Source organism: Ahaetulla prasina, chromosome 2 (assembly GCF_028640845.1).
Source record: "Ahaetulla prasina isolate Xishuangbanna chromosome 2, ASM2864084v1, whole genome shotgun sequence".
Lineage (NCBI taxonomy): Eukaryota > Metazoa > Chordata > Lepidosauria > Squamata > Colubridae > Ahaetulla > Ahaetulla prasina.
The window spans coordinates 280,920,947-280,937,007 of record NC_080540.1 but is presented as its reverse complement, the minus strand read 5'-3'; the positions used below and the strand labels follow the sequence as shown (position 1 = coordinate 280,937,007).

Below are 16,061 nucleotides of genomic sequence, written 5' to 3'. Positions count from 1 at the left end.
CCCAAAGACCCTCCATTTCTAAAATCTAGTAATTATGGGCTATTTTTCCCTCTTGGAAGATAACTTCTAAGCATAATTACGGGGCAGCAGTAGTAAAGCTTTGTAGTGCACTTCATTTAATGTGATAAGATTTGGACGCTGCAATTTTATTCATACTTGTCTGAGAGCCCCCGTTCAATGCATTTCTTTGACTGCTTGGACTACTGGATCTTCAGAAATATTTCTAGATAAGCCGTTTATTTTGCAGTTACTGTGCTTGGTTCACCAAATAGCACAGGGTCAAACGGTACAGCCCTTTGCTCTAATTCTTTCAGCTTCTCTCACCATGCATTCCACCCTTTCTCTAAAAAAGCACAACAAAGAATGTACTTTCTGCGCCAACTCAGGAAGCTCAAACTGCCCAAGGAGCTGCTGATACAGTTTTACAGAGGAATTATTGAGTCTGTCATCTGCACCTCTATAACTGTCTGGTTTAGTTCTGCAACCCAACAAGACAGACACAGACTTCAGAGGATAATTAGAACTGCAGAAAAAACAATTACTACCAACCTGCCTTCTATTGAGGACCTGTATACTGCACGAGTCAAAAAGAGGGCTGTGAAAATATTTACAAACCCCTCACATTCTGGACATAAACTGTTTCAACTCCTACCCTCAAAACGATGCTATAGAGCACTGCACACCAGAACAACTAGACACAAGAACAGTTTTTTCCCAAACGCCATCACTCTGCCAAACAAATAATTCCCTCAACAGTCAAACTAGTTACTAAGTCTGCACTACTATTAATCTTCTCAATGCTCCTATCACCCATCTCCCCCCACTTATGACTTTATGACTGTAACCTTGTTGCTGGGATCCTTACAATTTATATTGACAGTTTCCTAATATGATTTGATTGCTTATTTGTTCGCTATGACTATCATTAAGTGTTGTAAGTGTTGTACCTTGATGAAGGTATCTTTTCTTTTATGTACACTGAGAGCATATGCATCTATTCTATTCTATTCTATTCTATTCTATTCTATTCTATTCTATTCTATTCTATTCTATTCTATTCTATTCTATTCTATAACTATAGAAAATCCAAATGGTGGGATGGGGTAGAATGGATGAAGACAAAATAGCTGCAAAATGCCTTTCGATTCATAGAGTTAGGAACCTACCGTTAAAAATATTGCTTCATATTTTTCAGCTTTTCATTTCCTCTGCACCTGCCGACTTTTAAAAAGTCAAAATAATATACAGGTAGTCCTCGACTTACATCTGTTCATTTAGTGACCAAGTTACAATGGCACTGAAAAATGTGGCTTACAACTGTTTTTCACAGTTGTGACCTTTGCAGCATCCCCATGAACATGGGCTCAAAATTTAGATGCTTGGCAACTGGTTCATATTTATGACCTTTGCTGTGTCTCTAGGTCGTGTGATCACCTTTTGAGACCTTCTGACAAGAAAAGTCAATGGGGAAGCCAGATTTAGCTTATGATTCACTTAACAACTGTGGCAAGAAGGGTTATAACATGGGTCAAAACTCACTTAACAAATGTCCCACTTAACAACTGAAATTTTGGGCTCAGTTGTGGTTGTAAGTTGAGGACTACCGGTACCAAGAGAAAAAGGGCTTTACATAGGACCCTTTAATTAGTCCAAATAAAAAGAATGCTTATTCAGAATTTGAGAATTTTTCTAATGAAGTAACTCAGCTAGTATGATTTCTATCCTTTCTAGCTAGTGTTCATCCCAGCAAGATTCAAAGACTTTCTTCCTTGATACTTGCCAAATAAAATTGGAAAGCGAGCATGTGTTTGCACTCATCCAAACATCTTTATCTTCAACAGGAAATATTGTCCGAAGTTTCTTGCAGCGGATGCAACTTCTAATGGAGTGATGAAGGCAACCTAACTTTTCTGGGTGCAAGTTTCCTGATATTCTTATGGTCCTTCAAAATTAAATTTTTTTTTTTAGTATTAAGCTACATGCCAAGCCCTATAATCCAGGACATTGCATCGATATACAGGGCCAGAAAAAGTAGCCCACCCCTGCACTGAGGGACCCTTGGTCTTCTCTGAGCTTGGTTGTTTTCTTGCAGACTTTTCATTATCCAAACTAAATAATACCATCAATGCTAGTCAGTGATGATGTTACCTAGTTTGGGTAATAAACCAAGGATAACAACCAAGCTCAGAGAGCACCAAGAACCCCTCATTTTAACCCCGAGCTACAAATATTTTCATTTATTTGAATCCCTGCACTGCAAAGAAGTCTTTGGATCCATGTATTTTATATGGACAATACAAGGAGTGAAATGCTACAGGTTTGGGCTGGTTCATCCGAATCGGTAGTAAAAAATGCTACTGGTTCACCGAACCGGTAGTAAAAAAATGTAAAAAAAAAAAGAAGTTCTGATGATCACGCGTCGCTCAGCTGATCGTTGGAACTATTTTTTTTAACTTTTTAAGCATTTTCATATTACTGGTTCGGGTGAATAGATAGTAAAAAAATGCTTTAAAAAAGTTTTGAAAAGGCTCGGACGATCGCATGGCATAGCTGTGATTGTCGGAATCTCTTTTTTAAAATATTTAAAGCACTTTTTACTACCTATTTGCCCGAATCGATAGTAAAAATGCTTTAAAAAAGTTTGAAAAAGGTTCCCAAGATCGCGCGCCACAGCTGATTTCCCCTCCCCCGTTCTACTTACCTTCCCAAGCTTCTTTTTGGCACATACTGTGCATGTGTGTGCAGCACGTATTTGGTGCGAACAGCGCATGTGCATGTGCAGTGCGCCCTTGGTAAGCAACACGGATGCACGGCCACTGAACCAGTAGCAAACCGGTTCAGATTTCATCACTGGACTATACAATACAGGTAGTTAGCTATTGACTTACAAACACAATTGAAACCAGACTTTCTGTTACTAAGTAAGGTGGTTGTTAAATATGTCATATCCATTTTTACAGCCTTTTTTTTTGCCATGGTTACTAAGCAGATCATTACAGTTGTTAAGTGAACCATGCAGTTGTTAGTGAATCTTGATATTTCCCACATTGCTTGTCGGAAGCTGTCTGGGAAGGTTGCAAAAGGTGATTTCATTATCCAGGACACTGCAACTGGCCATAAATATATGCCAGTCGTCAAGCCCCCCAGTTTTTATCACATGACTGTGAGGCTGCTGTGCTGATCATAAGTGCGAGGAATGATTGTAATTCACTTTTTTCAGTGCCATTGTAATTTTGAATGGTCATTAAACAAATGGTTGTAAGTCAAGGACTACCTGTAATTGTATTTTTTTGAACATCTAATGCAGGGGTGTCAAACTCAAGATTTGTGGGCCAGATCTGTCCAGCGGGATGCTTAGATCTGGCCCATGGGGCCAACCTGCAAGCAGCAAAAGACCGGCACATGGTCCTTTGTACTATGGGCCGGTCCAGCAAAGGACCGGCGCATGGTACCTCTAGCAGCGAAAATGAATCTCGGGAGGGCCGCGTGGCCCGCCCAGGCTTCATTTTTGGCTGTGACGGCCTCCTGCAACCCTCTGCCAGCGAAAATGGAGCTCTGAGCTCCGTTTTTGCTGGAAGAGTGCTGCAGTTAACCTTTGCAACTGAAAATGGGGCCTGAGGGGGCGCACACAGCCCCCCCCCTCGAACTCTGTTTTTGCTGGCAGAGGGCTGCAGGAGGCTGTCGCAGCTGAAAGCAGGGCTCGGGAGTCCATTTTCGCTGGCAGAGCACTTGGGCCACGACAGACGCCCCTGACACGAGTGACATCAAGCTGACCACCCCCCTCCACCCCCCCCCCCCCGAGGTCAAACACAACCCTGATGAGGCCCTCAATGAAATTGAGTGTGACACCTTCATGTTTTAGAACATTAAGGGTTTTCATGAAGAATACAAGTATCTGATTGGAAAGATCAGGAGAAAAACAAATAGAAATACTATTTTCCTACCTTTCCTCTGGGCTGTTTTCAAGATTTATTCTTCTTGGGCTAGTTGTTCATACTTTTCTACAGAATATTTGAAATGGGTAAAGCAAACTGATAGTGTGAAGGAAAGTCTCTTTACCTAATCCTTCACTCTGGTTGAATGTTATCTTCACTGTTTGGCAAGAAGATCCATCTCCTAAACAAACTCCACACTGATCTTCAGTGGCATTGGAATTGATTTCATAATCACAGCCAACAGTCTAAAAGAAAAAGAGCCTTTTTCAGAATAAATGTTACATGTGTTTGTCAGGACTGATACATTTATTTTTTTCTTTAAAGTATCAATTACATATAAATTAAAAATAACTTTACCCTTAACTTTCCATCCTATTAACCCATGGAGCCTATATATTTATTTATTTTATTTATTTATTTATTTATTTTGTCACAACAATATATGTAACTATCATACAGAAAGGTTATATAGTATATAAAGGTATAGAAGAAAAGAAAAACAATAGGACAGGAACGGTAGGCACATTTGTGCGCTTATGCACGCCCCTTATGGTCCTCTTAGGAATGGGGTGAGGTCAATAGTAGAAAGTTTTTGGTTAAAGCTTTTAGGATTATGAGAAGAGACCACAGAGTCAGGTAAAGTATTCCAAGCACTGATGATTCTGTTACAGAAGTCATATTTTCTGCAATCTAGATTAAAGCGGTTGACATTAAGTTTAAATCTATTGGTTCCTCTTGTATTATTGCAATTAAAGCTGAAGTAGTCTTTGACAGGAAGGACATTACAATAGATGATATGCAAAGGTACTTTTTCAAAAGGCAAATTTATTGTGTTGTGAGTTCAGGTGCCGGCAATGGGTAGGCAGGACTCTGGATAGCAGGTAAATTACTTTATTAACCTTTAATGTTGCTAACAGTAGTTACCAATACAAACGAACAAAAACTCTCTCCCTCTCTGTTTGACAGCTCTTTTATACCGGCTGTCAAAGGGCTTAGCCAATCAACAACAAAGAAGTACTATCCTTGTTCTCCACTAGGGGAACAGACCCCAGGGGCGGGGGGGGGCGGGCGGGGAAAGAACTTAGAACATTACAAAATTGAACTTTTGAAAAAGCACCTTTGGGAAACCATGTCCTGGATGACTGAGAATCTCCACAGACATGGAGCTCATATATGTTTAAAGGAGCACTGATGAAGACAAATAACTTTCTCCCTAATCCATCACCATTCTGACCAGTTCAAGCATGTCAGTATGTTGGAGAAAATACTGTTTCTCCAAAAATAAGACGTCCCCTGATAATAAGCCCAATTGGGCTTTTGAGCGCATGCACTCAAATAAGCCTGCTCCAGAAATAAGCCCTCGCCAAAAATAATTAAACACAGAGCTGGAAATCAGGTAAGATGGCAAGAGGAGCCCCATATTGCTCCATGCGCCCCAAAATAATAAGACCTCCCGGAAAATAAGGCCAAGCGCTTATTTCGGGGTTCAAAAAAATATAAGACAGGATCTTATTTTTGAGGAAACACGGTATTGCAGATGGTCCTGTTATGTTTCCTGATTTTGAACCTGCCAAACTCAACAGCAAACTTCAGAAATATGTGTAGCATTGATGGTGATGTTAGCACTGATGAGGTTACCTAGTCTGGGTAATGACATGTCTGCAACAAAACAACCGAGCTCAGAGAGCACCGAGGACCCCTCATTTCAACCCTGAGCTGTAAATATTCTCTTTTATTGGTGCTGTGTAGCATCCTGCAGAAAAACTATCCTACTTTTTCCCTACACGTTCTCATGCAATATGTTGCTCTTAATGTTTGTCTCGTTTAGCTTCAGTGTGCCCTTGCTTTGCATTGCACTCACGTGGTTTACATAGAGAAGCTACTAGCGGATGATGCAATGAGGAGCTTTGTTCTTCAGCCAGTTAGTTCGCTGGGGAATGGGACAATTTGTCACAGTCAACTTACTGTAGCCAATTCAGCATGGACAACTCACCATAGACAACTTGCCACAGCTAACTCATCACAGTCAACTTGCGGTAGGACAACTCGCCATGCCAACTCGTTGGGGGACAATTTAACAATTCTATTTAATTATTTAAAATAACTAAAAATTATTTTAATTTTTGCCATACACATTTCGTTTTGTCCCTCCTTTTGCATCCTTTCTTTAATGATTCTATTCCACTATTTCTTTGATATTAGTGTAACTCTTGTCCCGCACCAAGTTGTCCTGTGGCGAGATGGCTGTGGCAAGTTGTCTTGCAGCGAGTTGGCTGTGGCAAATTGTCATAGACCCTAGTTGCTGAGCCTGGCTCTCATTAGAGGGAGTGACTGATCCAAAGTGGCTTCCATAATTAAGGAAAGGCTAGATCCTGGGTCACTCCACTCCTAGTCCAGCACTTTTAACCATTATATCACTCTGGGTCTCACTTTTCCCAGTAGAATGGAAAAAAAATGCTACTGAAAAACCTTTTTAGAGAAATTCTTATGGTGGTTAGAGTGCAGTACTGCAGGCTACTTCTGCTGACTGCCGGCTGACTGCAATTTAGCAATTCAAATCTCACCAGGCTCAAGATTGACTCAGCCTTCCATCCTTCCGAGGTTGGTAAAATGAGGACCCAAATTGTTGAAGGCAAGAAGCTGACTCTGTAAACCGCTTAGAATGGGCTGTAAAGCACTGTAAAGCAATATATAAGTCTAACTGCTATTGCTATTGCTATTATGTTCTTGTACTTTTTCAAGAAAGCCAAAGGATTGTTTTCTCTTTCAATGGATATTTGGCTGTCTAGTGATCTGCAGCTTCAAACATTTTCATTAAATCCTAAGAGATTTACAAGAGAACCATCCATTCTCTTGAGGCTTTTTCAGACTGGGTGTGTGAGGAATATACTGGAGGACACAACTATATACTATCAGTATATAGTATATAGTTTAATGCTATCTCTGCACATTTTCTTTCTTTCATCTTTCCAGAAATATTATATGGTCAGAGTTAATAAAAAAAAGCAACGGGGTGTCTTCTTATGATGCCCCAGGATAACAGCCATAAAACTTTAAACTTAATTTTAATTTTAAAAAAGCTTGACTTGCAAAATGTTGATGCCTTCACATGAAATTGACTTTAGGTTGTAAAGCTAATCTCTCATCAGCTTTCAGATAAGAATGCAGGAAACGTTAGCTTTCTTATGTCAGATTATATATACCCATGATGGTGAACCTATGGCATGTGTGCCAGAGGTGGCATGCAGAGCCTTGTCTGATGGCACATGAGCCGTCGCCTCAGTTCAGGTTTGCTGCGCATGCGCGCGCGCTTCCTGCGGGTCAGCTGGTATTCGGATTTCTGCCGCACATGGGCGGGGTGTGGGGGGCACGTGGGGGTCACATGCGTGAGGGCTGGGCGTGTGAAGGGGGCCACATGTACAGGGACAGGGCGCATAGAGGGGTCTGCACACACATGGGGGGATGCATGCACAGGGGCTGCACGCGCACTGCATTTGGGGGGTTTGGGTATGTGTGCACGCGCTTTGGGCACTTGGTCCAGAAAAGGTTAGCCATCACTGATATATACTTTTGGGGATACAATCAACAAAACCTTTCAAGATTTGCCTAACAAGTTCTGAGCTTTTGTTGATTGTGGTTTAATGACTGGACCCTGGAATTTCAAATTATTAGACTGTCCACTATAGCAGGTTTTATATTAATAATTTACCAGCTGTCAGATATTTGTCGATTCATTAGCATTCGTTCATAAAGACTTGAATTAGTAGTTTGTGTCAATTACTGGATTATTCAGATGTCAAGTCATTATTTCAAGCCAAAGAACGGTTATGGGATGACCTCAAGAGAATGCCTTTTATTCTCAGTAAGCATTACCAATATCACAACTTGAAACCATACCAAATAAAGTTATGATTATCTTATAAACTGCCTTCCAGATTTATGCTTCTGCAGCTCCATTAAGAAGTCTGAAACTCTTACACTGTTTGACAGTCATCATCTAAAATAACGAGTGTATTTTTATTAGAACTATTATGGTGGTTTTGCAATGACAAAAATAGGCAGGCTCCCTCTCTGGGTCATCAGGAAAATGCTAGTCTGGGAAATTAGAAGAAATAATTTCTCACAGCTAGCATAAAATATTTTGCCACTTTCAGCAGATGTGGTAACATTTGATGGGTAGGGAGCTTCAATTCAACCTTCCCATTATTTGGGGGCCATCGAAAACTTATTGAGTGAAATGGAACGCCATAAAGTGGAGAAGGCCTAACAATTTAACAGTTTTAACAGTAACAGAGTTGGAAGGGATCTTGGAGGTCATCTAGTCCAACCCCCTGCTCACGCAGGAGGCCTGTACTAGGGATTCGAACCGCCAACCTTTCTGATTTACAAGCTCAGTGTCTTAGCCACTGAGCCACCTAGTCAGGCTCTTTTTTTTTTTTTTTTGGCACCACTAGAGTTTTCTGCAGTTTCTTAGTATCATAGAAAACTTCCACCCCATTCTTAAAATCACCCAATATCCCAAACCTAAATAAACCCACCTCCACTGAACAAGCAATTTAAAATGGTTTTGAGAGTTAGAATATCAACTAGAAATCTCTGATTATGTCCTGTGGACCAATTCCAATGAAACCTATTTTTCATAAACGCATTTCAAAGAAAATAGAGGAGGATGAAGCAATGGCCTACTTAAACAGCTATTAAGACATTTTCCCATCGTGATTGTGGAGATATTAAGATCAGCTTTATGTGCCACATTATTGTTACTAAATATTTCATGGTCACGATTCCCCAAATTTTCAGTTTTTCAATCCTCCTACCAATGATAAATTCATTGGAATATCTGTAACTATCTTTGGCACTCTCTAAATTAGTTGCTGGGCTGTCTCCATTGGAAACCACAGTGTCCACTAATTGGGATTAAGCACTGTGATCATATGAGGCATGTTATCTTGCCAATGGCTTTCACTTCAGATCCTTTCTTCACCCAAATACAGTGTTACAATCCCAGCATTTAGAATACCTTATACTTCAATGATCCTCAGCTTTTGCCTGATTCTGTGAACCTGGCCACCCAATCCAGTGGTGGGTTGCCCTCGGTTTGGACCGGTTCTATAGAATTGGTAGTAAAACCGTGAGGAGGCTCCCCCCACTGACCCAAACATCATCAAAACGTGTGCAGTAGAACACGTGCGTGCACGAGTGGAGCGTGCGCGCATGCGCAGGCACAATGCGAACCGGTAGTAAAGGTAAGTAGAGCCCACCCCTGACCCAATCCTATTCTTAGATTGTCTCCCATCTTTGAAGAAGAAATGTGTAAATTTGGGTAGCTTATCTAGGAAGAGCCAAGAAGCTGAGATGGACAACTTTCAATCTCCAGAGCTTGCTGAATCTTAACAGTAAAATTGCTAAAGTTCAATGGTATCTCCCTACCCTCCATATTTGAAATAAAAAAGACATTGAAATAAAGAAAAGCACCAATCATCACCACCCACCATATTGTCTTATCATCCACTTCCCAAATAATAGCTGGGCCACCAAAACGTTGCCCACCACTGACATACAAATTGGCACCAGTATAATCTGCCTGGCCCATTTTTGCAAGTCTGCAAATCTGAAGTCCCATGAAGGTTCCAGAGAAGGAAACATACCCAATACCTTACACATGCCATTAATGCAGACGTCTCTGTAGCTGTTTCCTTCAAAGCAAGGTGTGCCATCAATTACAGCATCTAACATCTTCTCCGAAAAATGGTGGTTTGTAGGGAGGCATTGCAGCTCACAGGGACTAGCTGGGGGAAATCCCAAATATTACATCAATAAAGCATATTTTAAAGTCACATTGTAAGATTTTAATAGGATCTTTCACTTGATGCGAAAGATTCAAAGCTGTTTGTAAAAATTAGTATTTCAGTGACTCAGCCAACTAAAGTCAGTTGGATCTACGTTCCAGTCTTTCTGCAGTTCCTAACAGAAGCTTCACAGAAAATTGGTGTACAGTGGTACGTTGGTATTCATCCTTAATTGGGTCCAGAAGTTGCACTGAATGCGAAAATCAGTGAATACAAACAATGTTTGCCCATAAGGAATAAGGTAGTGAGTCACAAGGCAACCACGCACTGACAAATTCTAGCTTGTGCGTTGAGTACCAAACAAGCAATGAGTACTGGGACAAAATTTTCACATTGAAATGCATTGAGTACCAAATTTGGTGAGTTTCGAAGTAGTTGAGTATAAGGTACCACTGTAATGGTATGTGAGGAAGACCTTGGGACTCAGATAGCAGCAGTTCCAAATGAAGACACAAGAGAGGGAGATGAGGCAGAGATGTTGCTAAGGGAGCTCTCAGATAAGAGACAATATAGCCCTCAGGTTTACCTCACAAAACCAACAATTGGCATGAGTAATTTTACATAAAGGAACTGCCATGCTGGTTCCTAAAACTGCCATAAAAGCTGCTGATATTTACACATATTTGTAAATACCTTCCAAAACTATTTATTCTCAGCTGCGTTTGTGGGCCAAAAACATTATTAGTGGAAAACCAGACTGAGAATTTAACTTTTACTGCTTAAATGTCCATACATTGAAAATACAATAATTGCCCAGTAGAAGCCACAAACTGTTTTTTTTTCTTTTTGTTAGTGGATAGGAAGTGTTAATTTTAGTTTAGCCCCAACATTAGCTTTTAGGCATTTATGCACTCCGCTCCAAGCATGTAATTTTCTTTTATCCTTCATATTCATTCATTTGCCTCCTACCCACATTTCTTTTCACTGCCCGCTGTGTGTGTGTGTGTGTGTGTGTGTGTGTGTGTGTGTGTGTTCATTCTTTTTTTCCCCTCCTTCTTTGAGGTCAGCAACCCAAAATACAGGAATGTACAGAGCATCTCGAAATACTGAAATTGCTCTCAGAATTGTATTCCTTTTCAGTAATAAAGTGTCGTGTCCCACTCCTCCGCTGACGGCCGGGTCAGGGAAATCCGAATCAGGCTTGCCTCTGCAGCTCTGCCCAAAGTCCTAGCAAAGTCCTCAGAGCAGGCAGGAGACCAGTAAGTGACTTCAGCAAGATAAGTTCGACTTTGCCTGACTCAGAGACTGCCAGAAAGCAGATCCTTTATATAGGCCATGGGGTGTGGCTCCATGACTCAGCACTCATTAAGGCCTGCCCCTCCCTTCCTTCTGTTGCCTCCACCTATCCAATCTTCTGATGCGAGGGTCACTCCAATCAGCTGTTGGAAGTAAACTTTCCTCAGGCTCACATGCTGTGGAGGAGGGGGAGGGGTCTAGCTGCTCCGTTTGCCTGGGCATGGAGCCAGGGCTGGGGCTGGGGGATGCTCCCTCCTCTGCAGCTTGTCTGGGCATGGAGCCAGGACTGGGGCCAGGAGGCATACATTCCTCCGTGTTCGGGAGCAGATAAGCAGACCCCGGCTGCGGTGAGAGCGGACAAGACACAACACAAAGCAAAGAAGAGGAAAGACTGCTGGCTTTGCTCAAGCCAAGGAACAGGAAGAACAACAACAACAAAAAAAGAATAACCAAAATGGGTAGTGATGAAGAGCTGCTCCAGGAAGGTATTTTAGCCATTGGATCCAAGGATCCACCCCAGGAAGGAGTGGATTATTGGCTGGAAGGAGCAACCTCAACTATAGTCCACTCTATACTACAGATAGTCCTCAACATACAACAGTTCGTTTAGCAACTGTTCAACGGCACTGAAAAAAGTGACTTATGACTGTTTTTCATACTTACAACCATTGCAGCATCCCCATGATCACATGATCAAACTTCAGATGCTTGGCAACTGACTCATATTTATGATGGTTGAAGAGTCCCAAGGTTCACATCATTCCCCTTTGCAAATTTCTGACAAGCAGAGTCAATGGGGAAGCCAGATTCACTTAATAACCGTGTGACTGACTTAACAACCACAGTGATTCATTCAACAACTGTTGCAACAAAGATCATAAATTCAGCGATTGTCTTGTTTAGTGACATAAATTTTGGGATCAATTGTGGTTGTAAGTCAAGGACTACCTGTAGTAGCAGTATCCTTCTCCTTAATTCTTTAGTGCAATATTTTTGAGGTATTTTCATAAACTGTGCCTGTATTGACAAGAAAACACTCATCTAAACAAAGTCTAGATTGTTAACCAGATTATTATCCAGATTCTTAGCAGATTATTTTCCTTTCTTTACCTGTATTATAAACTGGAATCCACTGGTAGAATTCATTTTTGTAGGCAACTGTATCAAACTCACTGCACTGCATTTGACGGAAATTTGGTGTCGACTTTTGGCACCTTTTAACATTGCACATACGATAGTGCTTTCTCTCCCCGGTGCAATACTTCCCTCCAAACTGTGGTCTAAAAATGAAGAAGTCACTTTTAAATAAAGAAATCAAACTTCTTTTCATCCTTTCTTTCCCAAAAGGCAAAATGTATACAGAACCCTTGCTTTTCATTTTATCCTCACAGCAACACTGTGAGATAAATTCAGAAAAGAAATTACACTGAATAGGAAGTTAAACTCGCTGGTTCCTAAAACTGCCATAAGAGCTGCTGGTATTTATACAAACTTGAAAATATCTTCCAAAACTCTCACTTCTTGTGCTAATCTGACATGACCTTGAGTCAGTCACTCTCTCTCAGCCTAATTCTCCTCACAAGGTTGTTGTTGCGGGAAAAATAGAAGGAGGAAGGTGTGTTGGATATGATTGTCATCTTCAGTTATTTGTAAAAATAATAAAGGTGGGATACACATGAATAAATAAAATATAATAAACATTAACAGAATCCAACCACTGTACCACAGTGATGCTTTCTGAATCAAACTATAATCTCTTTCTTCATTTTTCACAACAGCAAATTACTTCAAAGAAACGTTTCAATTTCTGCTTGTTTCTTAGATTTGTATTTCACTTTTTTTCTAGGCATTTCCTCTCTAATTTTTTTTAACAATATCCTTATAAGATAGCTTGGGCTGACAGACAATGGCTGGTTGAAATTCACCCAATTGGATTCCATGGCTGACAGACTTTATACATTCTTTCAGATCCTATCAAAATTGGCATAACTATCTTGTATCTCTTCACACCAACTGTTCTATTATCTTTAATTAAACAATGAAGGCTTTTCAGAAAAAGGAAGATCTAATCAAGATAAGCAGATGTCTTTCTATTGGACGCTACATTCTACTCTATCATCCATCTATCTATCTATCTGTCTGTCTGTCTGTCTGTCTGTCTGTCTATCATCTATCTATATCATCTTTCTTTCTTTCTTTCTTTCTTTCTTTTTCCTTCCTTCCTTCCTTCCTTCTTTCTCTTTCTTTCTTTCCTTCCAGATAGATAGATAGATAGATAGATAGATAGATAGATAGATAGATAGATAGATAGTAGTGTCTTTGGGTCTCTCTTGACTCCTGGCAACTGCTTGAATAAGTCCTTTTGTCATTGCCTTTTCCTGGGGCTGAGAGAGAGTGACTGGCCCAAAGTCACCCTATTGGCTTAATGCCTATTGCAGGACTAAAACTCGGAGTCTCCCAGATCTGGTACCTTTAACCATGACAGGGGCTCTTTCTATTCCATTGGAAGTAAGATGTTAGAAGCTACATGATAGATTGGTCAAAGTCCCAGATGACCAGGTTTCCTATTTCTTCTCCTTCCATATTTCTTTTTTCTCCTTCTTTTTTCCTCCATGCTGAGAAAAGATAACTGACTCTTGCAAAAGGCTAGAGTTACTCTATGAAACCTTGGAAAAGAATCTGTATAGCAGGGGTGTCAAACTCACGCCGTCACAGTGGTATCACGTGACGTATCAGAACTTTCTCCCCCTTTGCTAAACTGGGTGTGGCCGTGGCCAGCGCGTGACTCATCCGGCCCACAGGCCGCGAGTTTGACAACCCTGCTCTATAGAGATCACTCCAAAGACAGGAAATGCCACACTTCAATGCAGCCATTCTTTAAGTACGTGAGAACAGACTGTTAGATTATAAGGAGATTGAAATCTTCAGTGTTCTTACTCTGGGTTATTGCAGTGTCTTTCAGCTGCCTGAATGCCAGCTCCACATGTCCGAGTACAGTGTGACCAAGGTGACCAGGATCCCCAAGCGCCATTAATTGCTTCAGGGCTTTTGCCCACCGTTATACATTCACCTGAGAAGCACCACTGAATAATAAAGCAGCAAATGCAATTGGTCAGGGGAAAAAAAATCTACTTTGGCATGAAAATACATGACTACCACAGCAGCTCCTTGGTAACTGGCATAAGAGAATTCACCTTTTACTGAAAGCCAAGGTTGAGCCCAACTATTTATATGCAACTGGAGAGGTGTGAGGTGTGCCATGCTGATCCAGAAGAATTGCTGCCTGAGCAGATGGAGAAAGGATTATAGAAGCCTTCTTGTGCTTGTTGGTTTCCTCGCCCTAGCTCATAGCAGATTGGATGGTGGAAGAGGGATGCAATCCCCTCCCTCAAACTTTTGACAAAGTTAGGGATTTGAAAAGAAAATGGGAGATCCAGTTACAGACTTGGCATAATCAATTGGATAAAGTACATAGAGTAGTTAGGACAAAGCCTTTTGTGGCCAGAAAATTTTGGAGAAGATATATTATTCAACAATTTGTTTAGTTGTAACTCACTGAAAGGTGCTTTTTTCAAGAGACCAGAAAATCCAGTTGCCTCTTGAAAAAAACACCTTTGGGATAACATGTCCTGGATGACTGAGAATCTTCATAGACAATTGCAACTCACAGTTAGCAAGAACCTTTCCTTCCTTCCTTCCTTCCTACCTCACCTCACCTCACCTCACCTCACCTCACCTCCTTTGGGTAAATCAAACTCCCCCCTCCCTCCCTCTGTCCCACCCTCCCCTCACTTCACCTCGCTTGGGTAAGTCAAATTCCTTCTTTCTTTCCTTCCTCCCTCCCTCCCTCCCTCCTTCTCTTTCCTTCCTTCCTTCCAAAATATCTTCTGAAAAAGTTCAGCCCTGTCTTCAAAGGGTACTCAAGCCTTCCGCAACTGTTTTGTTCATGTAATTCTATTCTTCAGTACAAGATGATCTAATTTTGAAAAGAAAATGTTCTGAAATATAACCTGCCAAACTACATATGTGTACATGAGTTTCTCCTAACCTGCTGTCCTCTTAATTACCCTGGCTGCGGCCGCTTGGAAATTTGAATGCATCTGAAAGATATCTTAGAGAAATGACTTCATTCATTATAAAATGAAGGCATAGCTTGGCATAAGAATAGTTCACATCCGTTGACTCTGAATAAATCAAAATTCCTGTGGAAAAACCTATTGAATATTTTATGTGAACAGTTCCGTAGACAGAAAGTATTAAAATTCATCTGCTCAGGTATAAAACAAACTTGGATCTTCCAGAGATAGGGAAGAGTCAGTTATTGCAATAAAAAAGATGAACTAGGGGAAAAAGTTAGAAAAGACAAAAAAAAGAACACTTGTTAGGTGGGAGAACGAACCATTTATATTGCAGAAATAAATACTTCTGCATTTGACACAAATAAATGACGGAACGGAGGCGAGATTCTGAAACTTTTTCATTGAGCTGTCACGGCTACCAAGACACATCTCTGATCTGCAACAGCAAGGAATTTATATTCCTACAGGAGGACGGAGAATCTGGCATCAATTTGAAAAGAGCAAAGGTCTTGCTTCACCAGTGAAGAAAATGACAATACTCAGATGACGATCAAGATTTCAGACTGAATTCACAGTAGAGATATTGTTAGGAGAAATATTGAGCAAAAGCAAAGTTTAGATGCAGGAAAAGAAAACGTTGCATAAGAGGCCACCAGGGTTCGGCTTGAATTCTCGCAGCACTAATAAAAATCAGACAGGGACCCAGCTACCTTTCCCATTTTTGTCTTCTCCATCTTATCATCACCTTATTCTCCCCACATCTTGTCCCATCTGCTGCGGCATCCAGTTTGGAACGGCAGGAACCCTTCACAAAGCACCACAAGGTCTGGCAAATATTCTGAAAGGACAATAATTGGAAATGTAATAACAACACACATCCATAAGCACTTTATGGAACCCCAGGACAATGTCGAAGGAATGAGGAAAAATACACTTGCTTGAAAGGACTGGTTTCAAGAAAC

At 40.8% G+C, this 16,061-nt stretch overlaps 1 protein-coding gene across 1 annotated transcript in view; it reads right to left on the bottom strand.

Moving 5' to 3' along the window:
* ADAMTS12 (ADAM metallopeptidase with thrombospondin type 1 motif 12) overlaps window positions 1–16,061 on the bottom strand; it is a 190,730-nt gene that overhangs the window by 47,894 nt on the left and 126,775 nt on the right. The window contains exons 10-14 of the mRNA XM_058170200.1: window positions 15,845–15,937; window positions 13,958–14,103; window positions 12,131–12,300; window positions 9,591–9,724; window positions 4,060–4,180 (exon numbers count right to left, since the gene is read on the bottom strand). Of these exons, the coding sequence (XP_058026183.1) occupies window positions 4,060–4,180; window positions 9,591–9,724; window positions 12,131–12,300; window positions 13,958–14,103; window positions 15,845–15,937 (664 nt within the window). The remainder of the gene's footprint in view (window positions 1–4,059; window positions 4,181–9,590; window positions 9,725–12,130; window positions 12,301–13,957; window positions 14,104–15,844; window positions 15,938–16,061) is intronic.